Here is a 21,075-nt window from a genome sequence, read left to right on the forward strand (position 1 = left end):
TTTGTTTCTGTTTTCAATACTATTGAGTTTTACGGAAACGGACTAAAAGTCACCCAATTGTTATATTGGCCAAAGATACCTTTATATGAAAGTCTCGGCTCTCAATATTGTTAGTACGCTACATTTGCTATCCTCATCTATGGTAGTTAGGGCACCCTTTTTATATGTTAAGAGGGGACCCCTAATAGGATTCTGAAGTGGATCCCTTCCCCCACAAGAGGTGACCCTATAAAGAAACCTTTACATGTGTCCCCACTTCCATCACATTGTGAGTGAGGGTACGTTCTTGGTATCCCATTGTTGATATAATCTTCATTTACGGATACCTATCCAAGTGACAATTGTTCTCCTTTTATTGTTTCCTTTTTTCTATGAGCATCGACCCAGTGGGCTGGTGATTTAAGACATTGGTGGGCCCACAGACTTGACGCCCTGACTGACGTTACCTCTTCCTTTTCTGACCTTCTAGAAGTGTTAGATAAATGATAAGTAGAATATGATTGGTTGCTATGGGCAACATCTAAACTTCTAAAAACCTGCACTTTAGTAAATATACCCTTTGGTGTTACTCATGTGAGTACACTGGAGGGACATTACGTGGTATTAAATTGTTACAGTTGTAATCTGCATCTTTTTGATAAGGTACAGGAATATATAATCTTGTTGGTAATTATCCATGTTATATATGTTATGTTGTGCTGTGTTGTACAGATGTCCCCACACTTAACGGTCGCGCCAAGGCAACCTGACTCGGCACATAGTTCACAGGGACACGTAAGCATCTCACATGCTCGTGCATCCATTCCTGCGAATGTGGTGCCGGAGCGTCTTACACACGCGCACGCTGAGTTGTGCTGAATGGCGTGTCGGTAGCCGCTCGCATGAGAACGGCTCCAGCTGTTATCTTCCCGCATTCTTCAATATTTGTTGATACTTGGACAAAACAAAAGTATATACTGCAACACTTTTACCCATGAAGGTTGGAAAATGTGGATGACTTTCCCTAGTTTAGTTTCTAATCAATTCATGTCCTGCACAATGCCATTGGCAAGTTCAAAAACGGAAACATAAAAAAAATAAGCTTACCCTTTATCTAGAAGAAATTTCACAACGTCCATTTTTCTGTGCGCGCATGCAGAAATCAAGGGTGTTTTATAAAAAGTGTCCATCACATCCACAGGGACTCCTTCTTCAAAAGCCCTCTTCAAGGACTCCAGGTCTCCAGCTTTGGTGGCAATATTTATATGCGTGTACACCTTTTCCAATTCATCAACGTACCATCCGGTGTCATCTATGACGGGATTTAGCGGTGGGTGGTCACAGTCAAATCGATTGACATCGGTAACATTATGAAAAGTCTTGATCATAAAATTGGGAAGCCCGGTATCTTCCCGATGTGAAATCAGGTCAGTTGGCATCATACATATTGGCATGGGTAGAGTACCCTTTCCTTTTTTCCCCTTCTTACCTTTTTTACCTTTTTTCTTTTTTGGACCATAAGAAGAGAGCAAAAATGCTTTTTGTAGGTACTTAGATCCTTTCAAAAACTCTTCGGTATTAATGTGACCTCCTCTGCCAATCTCATGACGACTAATAATAGTTTTAATGTCCTCTTCAGACACCGGGGCCCCTTTCTCTGTGAGGACCGATACAAAGTCATCTTTTGTGACAGTTCCCTCTCCGTTATCCAACAGAGCGAAAGATTTTCGAAGATCCACTTGGTGCTCAAATGACCAATCATGTAACGTTATGCACCACGATGGGTTGGGATTTGTCACTCCTGGCTTAGAATATTTTTTAAAAAGACGCATCGCTTTCCCCAATTCCTTCATTGCAGCTTTGAAACCACCCTCCTTTGCAACTGCCTTGGGTGTCAGAGTTTTTGTATTTTTCCAAGTAGGATTGCAACCTGATACAAATACAGTAATTCATTTAGATGGATGATGGCATTACAGAGAGCAGCAAACATGTAATTGACGTCTAGTTTCTAAAGTTGGGTACAGATATGCCACCTGATCGGACAGATCAGACTGGCATATCGTCAATCGCTCAGTGTGTGCGCTCCCACATGTGATGACGTCAGGTTTGATCTGGTGCACGTTAAACCGGACAAAGGGCCGGATTCAGATCTGCACCCAGGGCTATTCGCAGGCGTTCCTCGGCCGTTGGGAGGGAGGGCGGCTAACATCAGCAGTCTTCTTCTCCCCATGGTCTTCACAGCGCTGAGTAAGTCTAGACTGTATTATGCAGAGGCGCTTTAAGAGAGGAGGAGGCTCCATTCAGGCCCCCTCCTCTCTCCCGGCTGCAGCACCCCTTCCACAGTGCAACAGAGTTTGAGCACCAGAGCACCACGACCATTGTTTGGGGCTATTCCAGCAGCGCTGCTGCCTTCATGGCGGGACCCCGGAGGGTAAGTTTTAAAAAACTAGTACAGTGTGTGTTAAATGTGCCCCCCCCCCCTGCCCCAGGACTCAGGGGCCTGTGCGCACTGTGTACATTGCAACAAGTGGCGTAACAATAGCGCCTCAGACCCCACGGTGGCAGGGAGGCACCACTGCCACGACCTACCTAATCCTTGCGCATGCCGCCGCTGTGGCTTAACTTTACTGGAGGGGGGGCGCTGAAATTTTCTGGCGGAGGGCGCAAAGTTTGTTGTTACGCCACTGATTGCACCCATTATAAATACCCCACTGGTATTATGCCACCTACCTCTTTGTCCAAGGAACTTGCAGCAATCAGCAAACCCACCGCTAGCAGCATGGTGAAGGGCTGTGTTTCCATCCATAGAAATAATCCCCATGTCCGCTTTATATGCAGATAGCACCATTAGGATCTATAATGCAGAGGGAGTAATATCACTGAATGCAATGAAGAGGACAATACATCAAAAAGGATTTGCTGAACTTCTCTGAACAATTGTTGTTGTCTTTTTATTTCTCTCCCTACAGTATAAATTTTAAAAAAAGTCTGATTTTCCTCTATATTGCTAGAATTGCTAGAACGTCTGCAGCAAAATTACATTTAGGAAAGATTCCAAATCCATGCACAAGTGTAGCCACTATTTCACGTGTCCGCGCTCCTGTCAGGCACCACGCTTAGTGACAATAGGCCTCATTCACAGGCATATAATTGGCCGCAAGGTTTTGACCTAAGGAAATGATGCAAACCTTGCGGACAATTTTGGAAACCGTGGGTGTGTTCCCGACACCTGCAGTATCCAATTTTAAAATATTGGTTGCAGGGTTCTAAGCGGACAAAGGGCCCGATTCAGACCTGATCACTGCTGTGCAAATTCGCGCAGCAGCCAATGATCGATACGACACACATGGATATGGCCCGTAATGTCTGCTAGTGAAGAAATCCTGCTACGTTTTTCCTTCGCTAGCCATTTGCAAAGTGATTGAGAGGAAGTAGGTGCCTGGGGATGGTAACTGTCCATTTAGTGGGAGCGCTAAGAAGGTGTGACAGAAAAAAACCGGTTCATTTGGCTGCTCCGGCCACATTCCCCGGACTGGCTTTGGCTGGATGGGAATACGGCCATTAGGTTGACCTTATTAAGGTCGACAAGCACTGGTCGACATCTGAAATAGGTCAGCATGGCTAATGTTGATGGTTGGACGGTCGACACAATGACCGATACCCACTGGCAGCTGCACAGGCTTCCACCCAGACTAACACACTGAATGTGGTCACAGGGTTACACACGCGATAGGCACATGGCAGAGGAGTCACACTCAAATACACACACAGATACTGACGGGCTGACAGAGGTCTCACACTCTGCAGAAGTCAGAGGAAAAACTTCAGCATGCCAGAACAGCACTGCCTAAAGGTGAGTAATAAAGCTGGGAAAAATCAAAACTTTGGGGTCGTGGCCTTGCAGCCGGGGGGCATGACCTATGATAGGTGTACTCCCATGAGACCACGCCCCCATTTCCTCTGCTATGGGAGCATGGTCAATGCTCTGTGAGCTACTGCCCCCAGCCCAACTGTCTTCCTGAATAGATGCTGTGCACAGCAGAGCAGTGTGTGACAGGGGAGACTCACAACTGCCCCCAGCCTACCACAGGACACTGCGTGTGGTGAATAGTGTAAGGGGCAGGACCAGCCTCTATATCTATAAGTAAGTACTCACATGGAGATAAGAGATGTATGTTGGTGTAGTTTGGTTTATGACCTTATACACACTCCTCCGTCCACTCCTCACCAATAACTGGCACTTATCAGGGAATATGCTGCGCATGGAATATAAATAATCTGCAGAATATGGCTCAGGTTGGAGTATACTGTATGTTTCCTTTGTATATTTGTTTTCAGGTAGAAGTCCTATTAATTTATAGTGCAGATTAGTTTTAAGTAGGAAAATTATTTTTGGTTGGTGTTATCCTCAACACTATACCGCGTCACAGGCTGGGATTGGTAAACTTGGTATAGTATACCAATGGTACAAATTAGGGATGCCAATCCCGGGGCATTTTTTCAATCCCGGGAATCAGGATTGAAAAATGCTCAATCCCGGGATTCCCGGGATTGGCATCCCCAAAAGAAAACCGCCCTTGTCCCCCTTACTTTAGTGGAGACATACTGCCGTGGAGCGGGGCAGGCAGCGGCTGTGACCCTGGATGGAGGGGATTGCTGTGTACGCGAGTGAGGTCAAGCGCCGCAAACGGGTTTCGGCACCGGAGGTGCAGTACTGAGGCCTGCACAGTGTGACCCATAGGTCACGCTGCGCAGGCCACAGAGCTGCATCTCCGGCGCTGGAACCCACTCACCGCCTGACCTCTCCAGTGTCAGAAGTCAGAGGCCAGAATCGCTGCCACGGCACCCAGTGAAGCCGGAGCTCACTCGACCGCCTGACCTCTCCCGGCCACACGCCGGGTCAGGAACAGCCGGGCAGCGTCTGAGTGGGTACTCAGACGCTGTCCGGCAATAGATAGCGAAATCCCGGACATTTTGGGGCTAAATCCCGAGATTCTGCCGATCCCGAGATTGGCCACCCTAGTACAAATTATGTAAAAACGTGACTTCCAGCTACAGATCCAGGAATCAGAACAGTAACAGAAAGTGGACATAGAAAACCTACCTCCAAAAAGCCACCTTTAGCAGCAAAATGGACAGAGTGATATCTTTGTTTGTCAAAAGCATTGACATCTCCTCCTTTCTCCAAAATACTCCGGACGACATCTAAGGCGCCTTCTCTTGCTGCTTCCATCAGCGCCGTGCGACTCGTTAACTAAAAGGAACAATGAGTCGGTACAATGGTTCTACAACACATACACCTGTACTACTGCTTATACAACAATGCGTGTTTTGATTTAATATTTTCATTAGTAATTAGTCAAAGGACAGGTTATAAATGCTATCTTTAAAAAGTAAGAAGAACCACGTATTCTGTCAGGATTGGTTTGAAAATCTTATTAATGCCCCATACACACTGTTCGATACTGACTAGCTTTCTATTTGATTTTGCTTACACTGTATAGGCAAAATCTAATCGAAATCAAGTGGTTTACAGACTCATTTCGGTACCGATAGGATCACGATGCGCAAATGAGCATTCAGAATGACAGCAAAATGTTCTGAATGTCAAGATGGACAAGAGGTCAATGTGTCATATGTCGACGTTCAAACTACCTGCAATGTCAATGTTGTCAGCCAGCATAGCGAACATGCGGCTGTCCATTCTGAAAGAGAGTATGATTTATCCTAACCCTAATCACAGCCTAACCCCACATATCTTTAATCCAAATGTAATCCTAACTATGCCTAATCACAGCCTAACCCTAACACTACCTATCCCTAATCACAGCCTAACCCTACCTATTCATAATAACATCCTAACCCTACTTATCCCTAATCACAGCCTAACCCTAACACTACGTATCCATAATCACAGCCTAACCCTACCTATCCCTAATCACAGCCTAACCCTACCTATTCATAATAACATCCTAACCCTACTTATCCCTAATCACAGCCTAACCCTAACACTACGTATCCATAATCACATCCTAACCCTACCTATTCATAATAACATCCTAATCCTACCTATCACTAATCACAGCCTAACCCTACCTATCCCTAATCACAGCCTAACCCTACTTATCCCTAATCAGAGCCTAACCCTACATATCCCTAATCACAGCCTAACCCTACTTATCCATAATCACATCCTAACCCTACCTATCCATAATCACATCCTAACCCTACCTATCCATAATCACATCCTAACCCTACCTATCCATAATCACAGCCTAACCCTACCTATCCATAATCACATCCTAACCCTACCTATCCATAATCACAGCCTAACCCTACCTATCCATAATCACATCCTAACACTACCTATCCATAATCACAGCCTAACCCTACTTATCCATAATCACAACCTAACCCTACTTATCCATAATCACAGCCTAACCCTACCTATCCATAATCACAGCCTAACCCTACCTATCCATAATCACATCCTAATCCTACATATCCCTGATCACAGCCTAACCCTACCTATCCATGATAACATCCTAACCCTACTTATCCATAATCACATCCTAACCCTACCTATCCATAGTCACATCCTAACCCCACGTAGCCATAATCACATCCTAACCCTACCTATCCATAGTCACATCCTAACCCCACATAGCCATAATCACATCCTAACCCTACTTATCCATAATAACATCCTAACCCTACCTATCACTAATCACAGCCTAACCCTACCTATCCATAATCACAGCCTAACCATACCTATCCATAATCACATCCTAACCCTACCTATCCATAATCACAACCTAACCCTACCTATCCATAATCACATCCTAACCCTACCTATCCATAATCACAGCCTAACCCTACCTATTCCTCATCACAGCCTAACACTACCTATCCATTATCACATCCTAACCCTACCTATCCCTCATCACAGCCTAACCCAACTTATCCATAATCACATCCTAACCCTACCTATCCATAATCACATCCTATCCCTAACCACAGCCTAACCCTACTTAGCCCTAATCACAGCCTAACCCTACCTATCCCTAATCACAGCCTAACCCTACCTATCCCTAATCACAGCCTAACACTACCTATCCCTAAACACAGCCTAACCCTACATATCCCTAATCACAGCCTAACCCTACCTATCCCTAATCACAGCTTAACACTACCAATCCCTAATCACAGCCTAACCCTACCTATCCCTAATCACCGCCTAACACTACCTATCCCTAATCACAGCCTAACCCTACCTATCCATAACCACATCCTAACCCTATCTATGCATAATCCCATCCTAACACTACCTATCCATGATAACATCCTAACCCTACCTATCCATAATCACAACCTAACCCTACCTATCCATAATCACATCCTAACCCTACCTATCCATAATCACAGCCTAACACTACGTATCCATAATCACATACTAACTGTACTGATCCATAATCAAAGCCTAACCCTACCTATCCCTAATCACAGCCTAACCCTACCTATCCCTAATCACAGCCAAACACTACCTATACCTAATCACAGCCTAACCCTACCTATCCCTCATCACAGCCTAACCCTACCTATCCCTCATCACAGCCTAACCCTACCTATCCCTCATCACAGCCTAACACTACCTATCCCTAATCACAGCCTAACCCTACCTATCCCTCATCACAGCCTAACCCTACCTATCCCTCATCACAGCCTAACCCTACCTATCCCTCATCACAGCCTAACCCTACCTATCCCTCATCACAGCCTAACACTACCTATCCCTAATCACAGCCTAACCCTACCTATCCCTCATCACAGCCTAACCCTACCTATCCCTCATCACAGCCTAACCCTACCTATCCCTCATCACAGCCTAACACTACCTATCCCTAATCACAGCCTAGCCCTAACACTACCTAATCACACCCTACCCTAACCCTACCTATCCATAATCGCAGCCTAACTCTACCTATACCTAATCACAGCCTAACACTACCTATCCCTAATCACACCCTACCCTAACACTACAGTACTTATCCCCAATCACAGCCTAACACTACCTATTCATAATCACACCCTATCAGCGCGGCACTACCCGCGGATTACCATGCTCCGGGGAGGGGGGTGCCGCACGGGGATTGCAGGTGGGTGCCGTACGGGGATTGGCTTTCCGATCACTAGCTGGGGGGAGCACTAGATTGCCGGTAATGAACACCGGAGGGAGGGGGGGTCCTATCACTTAACTCAGTGGCCCTGAGTGGCCACTGAGTTAAGTGATAAGTGGCCCTCCAGTGGCCGGCGCCCTAGGCAAATGCCTAGAGCTGCCTAGTGGTGGCGCCGGCCCTGCACCCTACCCTTACACTACCTATCCTAATCACACCCTACCCTTACACTACCTATCCCTAATCACACCCTACCCTTACACTACCTATCCCTAATCACACCCTACCCTTACACTACCTATACCTAATCACACCCTACCCTTACACTACCTATCCCTAATCACACCCTACCCTTACACTACCTATCCCTAATCACTGCCTAAACCTATCTCTAATTGCAGAATATTTAACTTTTTAAGGTTGTCTGAGACAGAGGGAGGAATTGAATTATCAGCAGTAAATTACTGAGACTAATTGATCCCTGGTGGGCAGATTAATTAATGCCATTTTTTCCAGAACAAATTACCCCTATCTGCGTGAAAAATACATGGATCTGCGACAATGGGAACTATCAGGGATTTTGCTTGACCTGGTTGACCGAATTAATAACATTATTGTGCATTTGTGTAGTGTGTACACACTATATACCCCCCGCCGTTTGAACATGCAATCAAATCAGCCTATACCGTCAATGACTGCATGTTCAGCACGTGGCTGGGTGACAGTACTAAACATTAACGATATTGTTCAGTCTGTATGCATACCTCCCAACTGTCCCGTTAAACGCGGGAACGTCCAGGTTTTTGGGGACGTTCCTGCGTCCCTCCCGCGGCCGGCGGTGTCCCGCTACGGGGGGGGGGGCAGTTGGGTGTCCCCCCCAATCGGACAGAACAGACGCTGTGCGCATATTCAGCGGCCTGTTCGGGCTTCGCCGTGCGAGTGTCCCTATTCTTCAATTGAAAACGTTGGGAGGTATGTGTATGCCTTGTATTGGTCATCCAGGAGCATCACCGATATCATTAATCAACGCCGATATCATTAATGATCATTCAGCATTAATGATTTCGGCGGTGCCACAAATCGTCTAGTGTGTAGCCAGCTTAAATGACACATCTCTATGCCAATGGAAATTCTTACAGGATGGAACGCGTTGGGATTCGCCCCTCTTTCCAATAGCATCAGACACATCTCTTTGCACCCCTGAGCCTGTTCACACGCTGCCAGCAGCACCGACATCCCATCTGCTGCTCTGTTATGGACATCGGCTCCGCAATCCAGAACTATCTGAAAACAACGCAGATGTCTCTTGGTGGGGGAGATGCAGTAAAATAAGACTCCTGGGGAAAAGAAACACAGACCAACATTATTCTAAAGCTACAATCTGGTCACGCACATCTGTCAGCAGGCAGTAGGCTCGCAGCCTAGCCAACAGGTGAGCGCCACCCGCCGAATGGCGTTCACTCTGGGGTTTGCACATGAGCATGTGCAAACCCCAAACATCAGATGGGGGGGTAGAAATTGCCCCCTATGTCTGAGAGTTTGTTTGAAAATTACCAAATTCAAACATGAAATCGGCACAGATGTACGTCAGGCCTTCAGCATCATTTGTGTGTATTCATTTACGCGTGTCCTTTCACTCATTCTGTATAAGCTCCATCTAGTGGTCAACTTGATAGTAGATTTATTATACATTTCGTTGTACTCTTCCCAATGCACCCTGGGTAGGAGATAGTGGAGGTCTAATTATAGATATCACATGGTCTCAGGAAAAGGGTCATTATATCCTCCTCTCAGCACTTATTTGCTACAGTTTAGAATTTCAGTTTAGGTATGGCTATCGGTGCACTAACCGTCAATGGTTACCATGGGCGGATTGGGAACTAAAAGTGGTCCAGAAACAAGTTCTAGGACTAGCCTCATGTGGGCGGCACCACATCAAATGTAGGTGGAACCAACACCAAAACAGGCGGGATTAATATATAACTACACCTGTGTGGAAGCCGTTGATTTCAACATGCTTGGCAGTCTAGTTGCCTCTAGAATTTTAAGCTGCTGCGACAAACCACAACCTTCTACATTTCAAATAATACCCCCCCCCCCACACACACACACACACACACACACACACCTGGGAATGAACAGACCCCAAAACCTCCTTCAAGCAGAAAAAAGATTACCACACTCATCCAAATATCGGAAATACCCCCACCCTTCACCCAGTGGAGCCCAGAAACACCCCAGATAGCACCCATTCCTGTCCCTATAACAGATGTTACAATGGATATAGATAGGTGCCTGCCATACATGAGTATTTACAGCATTGAGTACTATACTCTGTGCACCGCCAAAGGTTGTTTGTTTGGGAGACAGGAGGGGTTGGGGCCACTACCCTGAGCAGGGCCACATCTTAAAAAAAAAATCACTGACTGAGAGGTGGCCTCATGGGTGCACCGGCCTACCAAAGATCTTCCCTGTGAGGACTACGGCCAACCCGGCCCATTGGTTACTATTGACGGTGAAACTCCGAGTGACCATCGATGTTAGCGAACTAAGCAATGGAAGACCATTGATAGTGGTCATCCCTGCTCTTTCACTTAGGCCAATTAGAACTTGTGGGTGGAGCTTCACAGGTACATAGGGGGGTGTTCAGAGATAGGCTCTGTGTCCTGGCACCAATTGGGAAGCAGGAATTATTGGGGGGGGGTATTGATGGTGGAGAGCCATCTAATACTGGCATTAAACCATCAATGGTATGTCAAACCCTTAACGATTTACATTTTTAGGTTTGCATCGTATCTCTTCAGATTGTAGTTGCATTCTGCAATGTTTTTATTACACTCTTACCATATAAATGATACTATTACAAATAAAATCATTATTATAATCTTCACATCTAGCCTGAATTATTAACCCTTTGAGTGCCAAGATCTCTATGACAGATGTTCAAAATATCTGCTAAAATTGCCAGCGTCGCTCACATTTGTTATATAAATTCAAATAAAAAAAGTTGTGTCAAAAATATTATATTTCCTATATAAGTTAAGCATTACACGTCATTATGATGAATAAAAATGTTTGCTTGGCAATTTTCACACCAATTTTGATAAATTCACTTGGCACTCAAAGGGTTAAAAAGTAGGAGAGACTACAGGTATGCTGTATTTCTTAATTTAATCAGGCTTAAGGGAAGATTATAGAAATGTTATCTACTATATTTAGGGCAGACAGGATCGGATGGGTCCACGTGGTTATAGGGGAAACCCCAAGGGAACCCTCTGCCTGAGGTCCCACTCATTCCTCTAGAGATCACAAGCTGTGCTCTATATTATACATAGATTCTGTTATCTGTCCTTGCACAGGACAATGGTGTATTCTCTACAGTGCATTGCTGCTATTAATCTGGTACATTATCACGCATGTACTACAGTATTTACATTTTTATCAGGGAAACAGACCATGTGCTCTCTAATGCTTAGCCAAGCCTCTGTAATGGTTGGCCACACCCCCTCTGCAGACTTGTCACACCCCTAAGCATGGGTCCCCACCCAAGGCCATCACTAGGCAGCTTTAGGCCTTTGCCTAGAGCGCCGGCCACTGGAGGGCGAAAGTTGGAAGCAGGTTCCCCCGCCTGGATGAAGGTGAGCGGCAACTCTCCCCCTCTCTCCCTCCCATGGAGCGACTCGGCGATCACCACCACCACATCACCCACCCCGCCTGGAGTGACTCGGCGGCCCGTGCCGCATCACCTGGCTCCACTGCCCCCCCCCCCCACGTGGAGAAATTTAATGCAATTACTCATGATGGTCAAAATACTCGTAGAAGACTTTTACCTTTTCCTTCTGCATTCACAACGGTCATGTCGGCTTTGGCTTTGGCGAGAACTTCTAGAACCAAGTCATGTCCTAACTCTGCGGCCTTCATAGCCGGAGTGCGCCCTTTCATGTCTTGTATATTAGGATGGGCTCCGATGTGAAGAAGGAAGCTACACATGTCAACATTATTTTCCACGGCGGCGATGTGCAGCGCTCCATCTCCGCGACGTGGTTCGGTGAGGTTTATAAGGTCCGGGATACCAAGTTTGACCAGTTTCTCTATCTGTGCTTTGTCTTGATCATGGACACACTGAAGAACCTTGTAGATCTGTAGGGTTTCCAGTCTTCCATCCGCTAAAAATGTATTTGAAGCCATTTGCTGTTGAAACTTTTGTATTCTGGTAGCCCTTGTGCATTGCAAAGATGTTCAAACAGATGGAATCTTACATGTGCACTACAATACAAAAGTAGATTATTAATATAAGGTTGATTTGTGTTAAGAACATTGTTTAATTCATATTACGGGCGGTATCCAATCTAAAATGGTAATTTAGCGTCACCTGGATCTATACTAGTAGGTCTCACTTTGAAGTAAAACCCCATCCAAATCTAATTCCCTCTGCACAAGTTACATCTGCCCCACCTGCAGTGCACGTGGTTTTGAGAAGGAATTTGCCTTTGCGAGTGAACCAGAATAAGGGCCATTGTCCATGCAGTGTAGGGCGGGCAGTGAGCCAACCAGCTCGTCCTAAAACATACAGAAGAAGGCACTTAAACCAAGGTCCTTTTTCTATACAGATTTTTCCCTCTGCCATCCTTTGGCATGGTAACCACAGTGTGCATCTGTTGGCATGTGCTGCCTATGGCCTTTTGGTCATTGTCAGTTCCCCATAACCACCATAGCCCAAGTAGAACATGCCGCATATCACCATGGAGACGGAGACACTAAACTGCAGACGCTTCTTAGTGCATTGTCTTTGCTGATCTTTGCTCCCTTTGATGAATTTCACAGAATTGTAGATGAATAAAATGAAATTAAAATTTGCCTCCTGACTTTGACTTGTAAATAAACCTTCTAGTTTGTCTTCTGGTGGCCTATTTACAAAGCAGTGATGACCTCTGTTCTCATGAAGGAATGAGTTATGTCTGCTTCAGGGCCGGTGCTAGGGTGTTCGGCGCCTCCCTGCAAATTATAAATTTGCGCCCTCCCATATTTTACATAGAGGTGCATGCTGAAGGCACACAATAAAAAAAGGGTGTATAATGCCCGTAGTAGCAGCACCTCTTATACACATAATTTGCCCAGTAGCAGCAATGCTGTAACTAGACATTTTCATGAACCATGCCAAAAAAAGAATTAGTGCCCCAAACACAAACAAATACAGGGACCGTGCGCACCCGAAGGCGCTTACAATTAAGGGTGTGACTTCCTGGGAAAGGGCAGTGTCCACATAATAGTACCAATGCACATTACACCACATGTTACTCAACACACGTTACTCACATTACACCACTTATATACATTGCACCAGCTAGGCACAGTGCACCAGGTAGTGTCCCTTAGACGTACTGCACCAGGTAGTGTCCCTTAGACATACTGCTCCAGGTAGTGCCCCTTAGACACACTGCGCCAGGTAGAGCCCCTTAGACATACTGCACCAGGTAGTGCCCCTTAGACACACTGCGCCAGGTAGAGCCCCTTGGACACACTGTGGGAAATTTACTAAGATGGGAGTTCTATTTCAAATGGGAGGTTGCTATGGACAGCCAATCAAATATGATGTATTATCTTCTAGGTGTCATAAAATAAATAAGACGTAGATTTTGATTGGTTGCCCATAGCAACATCACATGTGAAACTCCCATCTTAGTAAATTTTGTCCACTGTGCCAGGTTACGCACACCGTAATGCCTATTACACTTTATATGCTCATTCCCAGGTGGTTACATGCTCGGTATCATAGGAGGTTACATGCTTGTTGGCATAGGGGATTACTGTACATGCTGATTGTCACAGTGCATTTACATGTTTGTTGCCCAGGGGGAATTACATGCTTGTTGGCCAAGGGGGATTACAAACTCATGCCGAGGGTGATTACATGCTCGTTGCCTCAGTGGATTACATGCTTGTGGCCCAGGGGGGATAACATGCTCACTCACAGGAGCTTTAGAGGCACAGCGCTAGTGCTCCAGGTGCCAGCACTCTGGGTAGCAATGGGCACCCTGACAGACGCTAGACATACAGGGGGACTATTAGTGTCTGTCTCCTGTAAGACTGCGTACATTATTGGAGGGTTGCAGGGTCTCTGTATGTGGACAAAGACACTGAGGCATCGTCCTGCCCACTCATTTATCCCAGCTTTTTTTTTTTTTTATGTAAACTGGATGCATCAGGGGATAGCTGAACGTGGGGAGCAACTCCATGCCACCCCAAGTGGCTCTGCCCACTGTAATAGTTCCACCTATAATTTGCGCTTCCCTCACCCCAAACACTACATACACACACACTTTATTACCCTATATTTCTGGCTGGCAGCTCGTACTCAGCCTTGCTCCTTCAGTGTAGCTCTGCCCCCGGAGCTCCGTGTAGTCACGCCCTCTTTCAGGTCCTGTTCGGCTGTATCATTTAACTGAGGTGAGGGGACTTTCATCCTGCCTTTTGCTGCCTGTCAGATAGTGTGACTGGCGCAGCAGCCGACAGCAACAGCAGCCATCAGCTGGGATGCACAGCAGATAGAGCGCCTCTCTTGCCCGGCGCCTCCCTGCTGTGCATCCTTTGCTGAGCGGGTAGCACCGGCTCTGGTCTGCTTGCTAATGCACAGCAGCAATATGGGTGTGGAACAGGGAGAAAACAGATACTTGTCTTGTAGTACACTTGATACCATTGACCCTTATTCTGGTTCACTTGCAAGGGCAAATTCCTTCTCAAATGGACAAAACCATGTGCGCTGCAGCAGGGCAGATGTAATTTGTGCAGAGAGAATTTGATTTGTATATGGACACCATGTACCGCGTCCACTATTATAATCTCCCACCATGTCGTAGCGGATGGTAGGGTATAAAATACCGCCTGTCGGCATAAGTCAGCTAAAAAAGAAAGAGAAAAACTCATATCAATCTGTTGACTGTCGACCTTCCCATTGTCAACCGACCCTGTTGGCCTTCAGTGACCAACCTATTGTATATCGACCTACATAGGGTCGACCTACTGTGGTTACCATATGCCACCTGTCCTGGGTAACTCAGACATAAGGGACCTTCTGATTAGTTTGTAAGCTTGCGAGCAGGGCCCTCCAACTTCTATGTCTGTCTGTAATCACCCAGTTTGTCTTATCACTGTTTGTGCAAATTGTAAAGCACAACGGAATTTGCTGCTCTATATAACAAACTGTAAATAAAGTGTAATAGAATATGCTGCGCTATATAACAAACTGTAAATAAAGCGCAACGGAATATGCTGCTCTATATAACAAACTGTAAATAAAGCGCAACGGAATATGCTGCGCTATATAACAAACTGTAAATAAAGCGCAAAGGAATATGCTGCTCTATATAACAAACTGTAAATAAAGCGCAACGGAATATGCTGCGCTATATAACAAACTGTAAATAAAGCGCAACGGAATATTCTGCACTATATAACAAACTGTAAATAAAGCGCAACGGAATATGCTGCTCTATATAACAAACTGTAAATAAAGTGTAATAGAATATGCTGCGCTATATAACAAACTGTAAATAAAGCGCAAAGGAATATGCTGCTCTATATAACAAACTGTAAATAAAGCGCAACGGAATATGCTGCGCTATATAACAAACTGTAAATAAAGCGCAACGGAATATTCTGCACTATATAACAAACTGTAAATAAAGCGCAACGGAATATGCTGCTCTATATAACAAACTGTAAATAAAGTGTAATAGAATATGCTGCACTATATAACAAACTGTAAATAAAGCGCAACGGAATATTCTGCACTATATAACAAACTGTAAATAAAGCGCAACGGAATATGCTGCTCTATATAACAAACTGTAAATAAAGTGTAATAGAATATGCTGCACTATATAACAAACTGTAAATAAAGCGCAACGGAATATTCTGCACTATATAACAAACTGTAAATAAAGCGCAACGGAATATGCTGCTCTATATAACAAACTGTAAATAAAGCGCAACATAATATGCTGCTCTATATAACAAACTGTAAATAAAGCGCAACGGAATATGCTGCACTATATAACAAACTGTAAATAAAGCGCAACAGAATATGCTGCTCTATATAACAAACTGTAAATAAAGTGCAACATAATATGCTGCTCTATATAACAAACTGTAAATAAAGCGAAACGAAATATGCTGCACTATGGCCCTTATTCTGATCGGTGCGTATATATCCGCGTGCGTTCGGCCCGCCGATGTTTTGTGTCTGCGCATGTGCAGAGGCGTCTCTGCGCATGTGTGAGCGGGGCGTACGGCCAAATCCCGCATGATATGTGAACACTCCGAACAGGGGGTGGAGATGGGCGTGAAGGGCTATTTGGGCTCATTACCATATGCATACGCCCCGCGTTTCATGGGAGTTCCCATGAAAACGCTGGGCGTACGTATGGTAATGCGGCCGTGATGCACGTGTAGGGGGCGGACATATGACATCGCCGGATGTCAGCTGCCCGCCCAGATCCCTGCTTTTGCACGGAAAAATGTCCGTGTGGTCTGAGGTTGCGGGTGCTGGTGGAGCACTCGGACCATCGAATGATGGGGGAGGTTCCCTTAGATGGAGGAGGCGTATTCCGTGAAAAATACACGTGCGGTCCGTTCGCCCAGCTTCTTACCGCATACGGACGGAGTTGGCGATCCGTATGGAAGGCGGGGTTTCGCACGCACGGTCCTGGCCGCATAATCGGCTCTGGCCGCACCGATCAGAATAAGGGCCTATATAACAAACTGTAAATAAAGCGCAACGGAATATGCTGCTCTATATAACAAACTGTAAATAAAGCGCAACGGAATATGCTGCACTATATAACAAACTGTTAATAAAGTGCAACGGAATATGCTGCACTATACAACAAACTGTAAATAAAGCGCAACGGAATATTCTGCTCTATATAACAAACTGTAAATAAAGCGCAACATAATATGCTGCTCTATATAACAAACTGTAAATAAAGCCGGAATATTCTGCTCTATATAACAAACTGTAAATAAAGCGCAACGGAATATGCTGCACTATATAACAAACTGTAAATAAAGCGCAACGGAATATGCTGCACTATATAGGAAACTGCAAATAAATAATTAAATTAGTAATTTTGCTTCAAAGGATTTCATATAAAGTTATTTATAAAGCAGAGAGATGCGTGGCACGATGCGCGGTATGATGCGTGGCACAATACGTGACATTGCAGTACCAACCCTCCACACAATGGCCCTTATTCTGGTTGGTCCTTATATGTCCGCGTGCGTTCGTTCCACCGATGTTTTGTATTTGCGCATGTGCAAAGGCATATCTGCGCATGTGCGAAAGGGACATACGTCCAAATTCCGCATGAATTGTTTACACTACGAACAGGGGGAGGAGAGGGGCGTGAAGGGCTGTTTGGCCTCATTAACATATGCATACGCTGGGCGTACGTATGGTAATGCGGCCGTGACGCACGTGTAGGGGGCGGACATATGACATTGCCGGATGTCAGCTGCCCGCCCAGATCCCTGCTTTTGCACGGAGAAATGCCCGAGTGGTCTGCGCTCGCGGGAGCTGCCTGACCACTCGGTCCTGCATTCGATGGTATGCGACCATCGAATGATGGGGGAGGTTCCCTGAGATGGAGGAGGTGTATACATGAGAACAGAGCCGGCCCTAGCCTAAATGACGCCCTAGGCAAGATTTTGGCTGGTGCCCCCTAGCACCACCACTAGTTCCGTTTCTGACCCTGCTCCCCTTTCCCAGCACCATCAACCCTCATCATAGCAGTCATCATTTTGGTGCTCCTACCCACAATATTTTAAATAGAAAGAGTGCACGCATTTGGTGCGCAGCCCAAACAGGGGTGTGTTCTTGCTGGGAAGGGGCATGACCACACAATTTTACCCCCAATTCAAATTATGCCACACAGTAGTGCAACTTTATTCACATTATATCATGCGATGGTGTCCCTTATTCACATTACATCACGCTGTAGTACCACTTTACCTTATATACATTACTCCGCACATTATTCACATTATACCCTTAGAAAAAAATCCTGAGAAAATATTGTATGTTAACCATCTCCATGGCCACACTGCAACCCAGCACAAAGCAGCGTGTGCTGGGCAGAGGAGAAGAGCTGCAGCTGCTGCTGTCACTTAAGGGGAGGGGGCCCGGAGCCCCCACTGTGCCCTCCCATCAGACTTTGGCCTGGGTAATTTGTACCCCCTACCCCTTTCTCTCGGCACCCCTGAAAATACAACACAGTAATGCCCCTTACACATGACACACATTATTAATGTCCTTATAACCATAATGCCCCTTACACATTATGCCAACCTTTATTAATGCCCTTCATACACATAATGACACACATAATTCCCCTTACACATATGTTGCACATTATTAATGCCCTTATACACATGACACACATAATGCCCATTACACATACTGTATGTTGCACATTATTAATGCCCTTATACACATGACACACATAATGCCCCTTACACATATGCCCCTTACACATATGCCGAACACTATTGCACAACCAACCCACCCGCAGACAGCACTTGCACAGCTGCTAACACTGTGACCTCTGCCTCTGCTTGGATACAGATGTTTCCTCATACATCTTGTCTCAATAGGCCATGCAGCTCCTGGCCAGTTCTGCTAACGTTGGGTGCCTTTCTTGCTGAAAATTCGTCTTATTTGCATTGTTATGCGACCAGGACACACAAGGAGCTTCCAATGATTAAAATGATATGTGGCATGCCTATATTTTGTGTGCGACTGTGGCTGTACCTGCATACGGAATGCTATGTTACAGTGATTTCCATGAATACACTATTTCATATGCAGATGCTGTATCTCACACACAGAATATAGGCATGCTGCATATCATTTTAATCAGCAGAAGCTGCTGATGCCCATAGGCATTCCAAATGCCCTAGGCAATTGCCTAGTTTTCCTATGCCTAAGGCCGGCCCTGCATGAGAAATCCACTCGTGCTCCGTGCGGTCAGCGGCTTACCGCATTCGGACGGAGTGAGCAATCCGTACGGAAGGCGGGGTTTAGGACGCACTGTCCTGGGCGCATATACGGCTCCGGCCGCACAGACCAGAATAAGGCCCAATGTTATTTTGTCAAATTAGTGATGCCAGTTAGCTGCAAAGTCTGTGAAGCACCAAATGGGGCTATTATTTGGCGCAATTGAAGGACAGGTATATGTGAAATATAGGGCAGTAAAATGATAACTACATATCCACAACTTTATAGATATGAAAACCAAATTGAGAGACTTTTGAAGTGATAATAAAATGTAAAGCAAAAACAAAAAAAGAACCAATGTACCCAGTCATTTTCCTGTGTAGTGTTTACGGCTGCATTATTCCTAGTGACCAGCAGGTGGCGACACTGTATAAGTATCTAAAACATAAAGTGCCACAAATCATTACCAATTACTTTTTTAGAAAAGAAAATGATGATTCACCCCCTTATACATTACTGCCCACATCACTGTTATACAAAAGTAAAATAAATAACAAAAAATATAAATAGAAGTCCATACAGTACAGGTACAAGCTACAACATGTGTAAACCAACTCTTTAAGACACAACCATTGCATTTTAGTTACTATAATGGTTCCCTGTAACTGTATGTATGTTGCTATGTATAGTTGGAGTGACTTGTGACAGTGTCTAATTAATCAGCATGGCAAACCTATGCAGCGCTTTATCCCGCTATGTACTAATGTAAGAGGGACTGCCAGCGTCAGTAGGAAGAAGTACCGTACTTGGTCAGGCGTAGATTTAGTCCGTGAGCCGGTCCATGTCCCCCCGGGCTCCCACTGCCAGGACTCCCTGCACCCAGCGGCTTCTGACTCATCAGGAAGGACGCGGAATTCCGTCTCCATGGTAACCGTACACTGCGGCTTCTACGTGTCTCTTGTGAGCATGTGCGCCTACAGCCTGTCCTGCGCATGTGCGTGCAAACAATGTGCTCTAGCAATGAAAACTGTATTTTATATAATCCTGGTATCTACCCCCTAATGCAGTTTACCACCCCTTACAAGCTTGTTCCTGTTGTGTAAAAGCATGTCTCTGTAGGGCATAATAAATAGCTACTATCTACCCACTGCTTTGAAGTCAGATATCTCCGGTTCCCATGGGCCGATTTTTAAAATTCTTGTACCCATGGAAAGAGGGGACCCTCAGCTTTCAGTCTAGGGCCCTTAGACTCCTGGGGGGGTTTCTGGGTACTCAGAACCCCCCCCCCCCCTGCGTGCGCTACTGCTATATATCTATATATCTATATTTATCTATCTATTAGAGATGAGCGGGTCCGGATTCCCGAGATCCGTCAGATCCGAATATCGGGGATCCGGGTCAGATCCGAGTCGGCTCGGGAGTTCCCGCAAATTTCCGGACCAATAACGAGCCCGAACGTCATCATCGCGCTGTCGGATTCTCGCGGGATCTTATAAAAGACGCACGCGCGCCCCGCCATCTTCACTCCAATCTTGGAGAGGGAAGAGGGTGGTTGGGAAGCTCCGTGTGCCCTGTGCTGTGCTCCGTGCCATGTGCTCCGTACCATGTGCTCCGTGACCTGCCTTGTGCCCTCACTGCCCTGTGCTGTGCTCCCTGACCTGCCCTGTGCTCTGACTGCCCTGTGCTGTGCTCCGTGACCTGCCCTGTGCTGTGCTGTACTCTGTGACCTGCTCCGTGACCTGTGCTGTGCTGTACTCCGACCGTGACCTGTCCTGTGCCCTCACTGCCCTGTGTTGTAGACTTGAGCCATTTAACTAAGGGCTGCAGTGCTCCCAAGCAGGGGCTGCAGTGTCCACTGTCCAGGGGCTCTCTTGTGGCCCGTGACCTGCCCTGTCCCCTCACTGCCCTGTGCTGTAATGTACTCAGTGA

General features: G+C 45.8%; 1 protein-coding gene across 1 annotated transcript in view; it reads right to left on the bottom strand.

The window, feature by feature from the left end:
- Positions 1-20,078, bottom strand: part of ANKEF1 (ankyrin repeat and EF-hand domain containing 1) — a 30,811-nt gene extending 10,733 nt beyond the window's left edge. The window contains exons 1-6 of the mRNA XM_083175646.1: positions 19,953-20,078; positions 11,984-12,419; positions 9,291-9,490; positions 5,084-5,233; positions 2,710-2,833; positions 1,087-1,909 (exon numbers count right to left, since the gene is read on the bottom strand). Of these exons, the coding sequence (XP_083031772.1) occupies positions 1,087-1,909; positions 2,710-2,833; positions 5,084-5,233; positions 9,291-9,490; positions 11,984-12,341 (1,655 nt within the window). The 5' untranslated portion in view covers positions 12,342-12,419; positions 19,953-20,078. The remainder of the gene's footprint in view (positions 1-1,086; positions 1,910-2,709; positions 2,834-5,083; positions 5,234-9,290; positions 9,491-11,983; positions 12,420-19,952) is intronic.
- Between the last annotated feature and the right edge of the window lie 997 nt (positions 20,079-21,075).

Source organism: Crinia signifera, chromosome 3, assembly GCF_055691185.1.
Source record: "Crinia signifera chromosome 3, ASM5569118v1, whole genome shotgun sequence".
In the NCBI taxonomy this organism is placed as follows: domain Eukaryota; kingdom Metazoa; phylum Chordata; class Amphibia; order Anura; family Myobatrachidae; genus Crinia; species Crinia signifera.